This window comes from Dasypus novemcinctus, chromosome 23 (assembly GCF_030445035.2).
Source record: "Dasypus novemcinctus isolate mDasNov1 chromosome 23, mDasNov1.1.hap2, whole genome shotgun sequence".
In the NCBI taxonomy this organism is placed as follows: Eukaryota; Metazoa; Chordata; class Mammalia; order Cingulata; family Dasypodidae; genus Dasypus; species Dasypus novemcinctus.
The window spans coordinates 29,168,382-29,174,091 of record NC_080695.1 but is presented as its reverse complement, the minus strand read 5'-3'; the positions used below and the strand labels follow the sequence as shown (position 1 = coordinate 29,174,091).

At 53.2% G+C, this 5,710-nt stretch overlaps 1 protein-coding gene across 1 annotated transcript; it reads right to left on the bottom strand.

Annotated features, from left to right (window-relative positions):
* Positions 1-2,493: 2,493 nt before the first annotated feature.
* DCTPP1 (dCTP pyrophosphatase 1) lies at positions 2,494-5,352 on the bottom strand. The gene is made up of 3 exons (XM_004479366.5): positions 5,195-5,352; positions 4,349-4,459; positions 2,494-2,986 (listed from the first exon to the last, which is right to left on the bottom strand). Exons 1-3 carry the CDS (start codon positions 5,302-5,304, stop codon positions 2,686-2,688), a joined length of 522 nt encoding a protein of 173 aa, XP_004479423.1. The 5' UTR covers positions 5,305-5,352; the 3' UTR covers positions 2,494-2,685.
* Positions 5,353-5,710: the final 358 nt, after the last annotated feature.

Genomic DNA, 5,710 nt, shown 5'->3' with positions numbered 1-5,710 from the left:
CCCACCTGTGCCTGTGCTGAGGCTGGGGTTGGGGGGGGAGAGAAAGGTGAGGATTCTCAAGATTAGATGACTGAAGTGAATCGTCATGGAGCCCTAAGCCTAAAGGGGTAACGCTGGGGTGGGGGGCTTAGCCCACATTTGACCCATGGTTGTGTGATAGCACGTTCACAAACATGTGTGGCATTCCCTAACTCCTTGAGAGCAAGTCACAGGTGTTTTGTTGTTTTTGAGGTATCTGGTCCAGGGATTGAACCCAGGACCCCTTACATGGGAAACCAGCACTCAACCACCCAGCCACACGGGCTCCTGAGTTGGTCCCTTTGTTTGCTTGCTTGTTTCTGGACTGGGAACCCAACACTGGACATCCCATGTGGGAAGCAGGCGCTCAACCCCTTGGGCCACATCCACTCCCCAAGACACAGGTCTTGAACTTCATGGAGCTTGATCTAGTGAGGAAGACAAATAATAGTTAAAACTTATAGCACTGCAAAGGCTTTAAGTGCTTCATTGAGTAAACATATTAGCTCATTTTTATCCTCAAAACATCCTAAAATTAAGCAACTCTTTTATCTCCAGTTTAATTTTGCAGGTAAGCACACATGCACAGCCAGCGAACAGTAGAGTAGGGCCAAGTGAACAGCCAGTTGCAGTTCAATGTCTTGGGAGCTATGGCAAGGAAAATTACTAGATAGGAGGGTCTCCAGCTCAATGTGGGAGTTTAGGCTCTTCTCAGAGATGATGTTTAAGGTTGGGTCTTGAAGGTAGAAAAGTGAGGAAGTATGGAGGGTCCCTAAAACTGTCAGTCTTGTTAGAGCTTGCAGACATCCTCTAGAATGGCATGTGGGGTCCTAAGGAGGGAGGTTGGCAGAGGTAGACCACCAGAGACCTTGGAAGCCAGGTTAAAGGATCCAACACAGCAAAGCAGCCTTGAGGGACCAGTGTGTGTGTGGGGGTGCATTTGACATTAAGGAGCTGGAGTAGACCTAAGGATGAGGGAAAGGAGAGAGGGGGCTGACTCCATTTCCTAGCTTGGACAGTTGCAGGGCAATGTCACTAAGGTGGCAACATGGGTGGGGTGGGACTGGAGCTGAGGGTGGGGGCAATGGTCAGACCCCTACCTGGACCCACTAATTGTGAGGTGCATGTGGAGGGGTCTGGGAGCTGCCCAGAAGTAACAGATAAGATCAGGCCAGGAGTGCATGGCATCATGCTCAGAAGGGGTTACTGTGAAGAGTCAGAAAGAGGAGCTGGCAGGAGGAAAACCAGAAGCATCCAGGAAATCCTGGGAGGAAAATGTTTCACATGGGAGTGGTCAGCTCAGATGCCACTCTGGTGTCCACTGCATTTGTCACAGTCCAGGGAAGGTGACTTCAGTGGCTTCAGTGGAGGGGTGGGGGTGAAAGCCAGCCTGGAGTGAGGAATCAGAGAGGGTGAGTGGAGACCAGCGTGAGGGAAGTAACTGGAGAGGGTTTGTTTTCAGTGGGGAAAGAGATTCCAAATATGCTTTATAGGCCAGTTAAAGAGCTAGTGGAAAGGGAGAGAAGGTGGTTGAGGAAATGGATGAGGTTAGCAAGGATAAGGCTCCTGTTATCACTGGACAAGGAGAGGAGAGGTTGGTTTGAGGACAAAGCTGAAGCCGTTTCCATCTAGCAGATTGTCACCCTCAGGAGGAATAAAGGGGAAACAGGCTCAGAGGGACAGCAAGCTGGTGGTCACCGTGAATCATGAAAGTATCTTAAAGGTCTTCTCTGTATCACCACAGCCTGCAGGGGAGGCAGGCCATGGGGCCCCAGTGGGTCAACCATACACACTTAAGGCAGGAGGTGGAACAAGAAATTGGCCTTGGCCTAGGGGGTAGGGTCTGCACTTTCAAAGAGGCCCAAACCCAAAAGAGGACACCGTGTTCTGCTCACATCAGAGACCAGGCCCCAATTTGTGCTGGGGGCCCAGGCAGAGGGATCTCCTAGGCCTGGGGGGACTGTTGGCCTGCACCACCCTCACTTGTGGCACTTCTGGTCCAGACACTTGAAAGTTTGCAGTTGAAAAGGCAAAGAAAGAACAACTGCAGACTCAGCATGCTTAATGTGTGCCAGGCACTCTTCTAAGCAATCTGCATGTAATAACTTAAGCCTTACAACTCTAGCAGGTAGGTACTATTATTTTCATTTTACAGGGGAGGAAACCGAGGTGCAGAAAGATGAACATCATCTAGCTCATAAATGTCAAAGATGGCATTTGAGCCTGGACAGCCTGGCACCAGAATCTGGACTCAACCAACACTGCATACAGCTTCCTATCTACTTTATATGCCCAGAGTGGGGTCAGAGACTTGGCTGGAGATCCCACTGGGAATGTGCTAGAAACCAGGTGTTTCCTGCTGTGAGGTGGGAAGTACACTAGAGAAACAAGGGAACTGAGGGGCTGAGTGGCATCCCTGGTGCCCTCTCCAGTGCCTGTGAGAGCCTCCCCTGCCACCCGAGGAAGAATCCAGAGGATGTTGCCCCAGTTTTATTGGGAAATAAAACACCAGGAAGCTGTCTTCAGGAGGCTCATGTACCTCCAGCCCAGGCAGGTGAGGCCCCCAGCCCATGATCTGTTAGGAAAAGACTAGAACAAGGCTCTGTGGTTGGGCCACCTCCTGCTTCTTGGATACTGCACTGACTTGCAGGTCCTGTGCCCTGGTCTCTAGGTGGAGGCCTGGCCCGTGGACTCAGGGACAAGGGCTGCAGGCCCCATAGCCTGGTGGTTGGAGGCAGCCCCATGGGGCAAGTCTGTGTACTTGCGGGCCGAGCCACGGGACAGGTGGGCTGGGTAGCGTTTCCGGTTAGTTTCCATCTTGGAGAGCACAGCTTGAGGCAGATCCACATGGCAGCGGGCTGCCAGTGCCACCAGGTAGATGAGGACATCACTCAGCTCCTCCTGGAGGGCTGCCCGCTCCCTGGGGGGCCAGGCTTGGGGTCCAGGCTCTTCATCGGGTTTCCACTGACTGGGGGCGGAATAGAGACAACACACAACAGATAACAGCTAGGCCAAGGGGCTCCGACTCCCTCAGGAGCACCAAGTCCTTGCAGTGACAAGCTTGCCACCTCCCTCCAAGGACAGCCCAACTGAGCCCTGGGCAGTCAAGGTGGGGAAGAGACCCTCAACAGATGATTCATCCAGACCTCTGTCCTCATATGAGCTTTGAGATTCAATTTCATTCTCTCACTGTAGCTACACCCAGACGAAACCGCAAGCCCAGACTGCTGCAGAACCTCTTGATTCATCTCCCTACTTCTACTCTTGCCCTGAACTGTCTTTTAAAAGCAGATTTTGTACTTCTCCCCATCCACCCCATCCCACTAAACAACCCCCAACTGTGCTGGGAATGAAATCTAAACTTCTGACCATGCCTGTTGGAAGAAGCCCACCACCCTCCCTCCCACTCCCCACCAACAGCCACTCTACCCTTTTCTGTCTCAGAAACAGGCCAAAGCTGCCACAGGACCTTTGCACCTCCTGTTCCCTCTGCCAGGAATGCTTTTCCTCCTCCTTACCCAAGAGTCTTTCCCATAACTGGCTCCATCATTCTGGTCTCAGCTCATATATCACGTTGGAAGAGATTTTTCCTTCTTAGTTACCTTGTCATCATCTTGTGTTATTTTCTTCATAGAAAACTGGTCATGATTCCAGATCTTTTAACATAAACTTATTTATGTTTTGTCATTCTCCTCCTATTTAAAATGTCAGCTGTGTGAAGCTGTTCAAGGGCTATCCAGCACACAGCTGGCTCTCATCTGTAATGAATAGCTTGGCCATCACACATTATCTCTGCAACTTCATTTCTCCATCTCCACAGCAACTGCCCTGGTCTAGGCCTCACCATCTCTTGCCTGGTCTACCCCTGCCGCCACCATCCACCCCTGCCACTTAAATAGGTATCAACCGGGTGCCCCTCATGTGCTGGGCACTTGGGACATAACTGAGAACAAAACAGAAACAAAATCCCTGCTCTTTTCTCAAGATGCTTCCATTGATTCTCTCTGAATTTACTTTGCTCTTTCCTGCCTCCTTACTTTTGAAAATGTAGTTCCCCCATAGGCGGGACTATAAGAACACCTTCCTTCCCTACCCAGACGTCCAGGTAACGGCTATTGCCACCACCCCTTGTTGGGCCTAGATCTGCCTGTCTCTCCTAGGAGACAGGGTGCCCCTAAAAGGAAGGGAGCAAGTGAGTCCTCTGTATCCCCAGCCCCAGGCATAGAGCCTGGCGAGGAAGGGAAATTGAACCCATCAATGTTTGAAAATCAAAGCCCCTGCCCTCCCCAGCACCATACAGATCCTTCCCGGAAGCTTTCCAACTACTCACAAGAGCTCTGCCAGCTCCCCCACTTCCCCCACCAAGGCCAGGAGCAGGTTCCGAGGCTGGTGGAACTGGCCCCAATCTCGCTCAGCGGCAAACTCAGCGTGGAGGCGGCGTCTGGAAAAGGAAAAAGGGGTGGAAAACCAGGGTTCCAGGGTTAGGGATGGGGGAGGAGACACTGGGCCCAGGGCCCCAGCGATAGGTAATGGGGGGCATGGGCCTTAGGAGGTTCTGCAGCTAACTCCCTGGATGGCTTTGGGTAAGTCGTTCCTTCTCTATGGGGTTTGGCTTCCTCGCTATTCCCTACACACACCCTAAACTCTGGACAAATCAAGCAGTACCCTCTTCCCCACTATACCACCTCCTGCTGCTGCTGCAGTTTGCTCCACCTGGAATCTCCTTCCCCTATCGCTGCCCATCTGCTTTCCTACTTATCTTACAGGGCGCAGCTCTAGGACCACTTCCCTTAAGAAGCCTGCCGTGATTTCTTCCAGCAAGAAACGTCTCCCACCCTCTTGGCTCTTTGTATGCCCCCGTCCTACCACCCACTCCTGGAGGGCAGAGGCAGTATCGGACTCCGGTTTGTCCCCAGAGCTGGGCAACAGGGTGGTCCTAATTTTACTCACAGGGAGTCAACGATTCCACTGCCTGAGGTGTGCACTGCTGCGCCCATTTTGCAGATGAGGTCAGCAGGCTCGCCTGAGGTCCGCCAGTAGAGCCAGGTGGGGCCCGAGCGCCGCTGCCAGCCTTCTTCCTGACCACGTGGCGGGACCCCCACCCACCCCAAAAAAAAAAAAAAAAAGGGAGAAAGGGCGCGTGGCCCCCAGCCCAGGCTAGGCAAGCACGGCTTACATGTCCTCGAGCGTAGGCTCCGAGCTGAAGGTAAACGGGCCGGCCGCGGCCGTGCCTTCTCCCGCCACGTCCCCACGCGCTTCACCACCGGCCCTGGACATACTGCCCATCCGGCTGGTAGCCCTGATAGCACCCGAGAAGCCAGCGCCGCCTCGGAGCCCGCCTTCAGAAACCCTGACCAATCACGGGCGGTCTTGGTTGCTTGAGGGGGCGGAGTCGGAGGAAAGACCAATTACTTCTGTAGTGTTTGCTACAGCCCGCCCCTCACCGAACTGGACCAATCGGAGGAAGCCTTCGACTCCGGCCCTGGAATGCTTCCGACTTGGCCAAGTATCTTGAAGATCTAAGTACCGGATTCGACCAGGGGGAGAGACAAAGAGAAAGGGCAGAGGGCCGGAGAGGTCCGAGCGCTTCATTTCCCTTGTGGGCGCCAGATGGCGCCAGAACGAAATGGGTGAAGGGGTCCCTCCGTGGAGAAACTCAGAAATGAAGGGCCCTAAGCATAGATATTAAGTC

Bases quoted from the DNA above. Each gene is read 5' to 3' on its own strand.
- DCTPP1 (XM_004479366.5), bottom strand. From the start codon at position 5,304: ATGGGCAGTATGTCCAGGGCCGGTGGTGAAGCGCGTGGGGACGTGGCG. The intron at 4,460-5,194 runs GTAAGCCGTGCT...TTCCTTTTCCAG, and splicing joins GAGCCTACGCTCGAGGACAT to ACGCCGCCTCCACGCTGAGT. The intron at 2,987-4,348 runs GTGAGTAGTTGG...TTCCGCCCCCAG, and splicing joins GGGGAGCTGGCAGAGCTCTT to TCAGTGGAAACCCGATGAAG.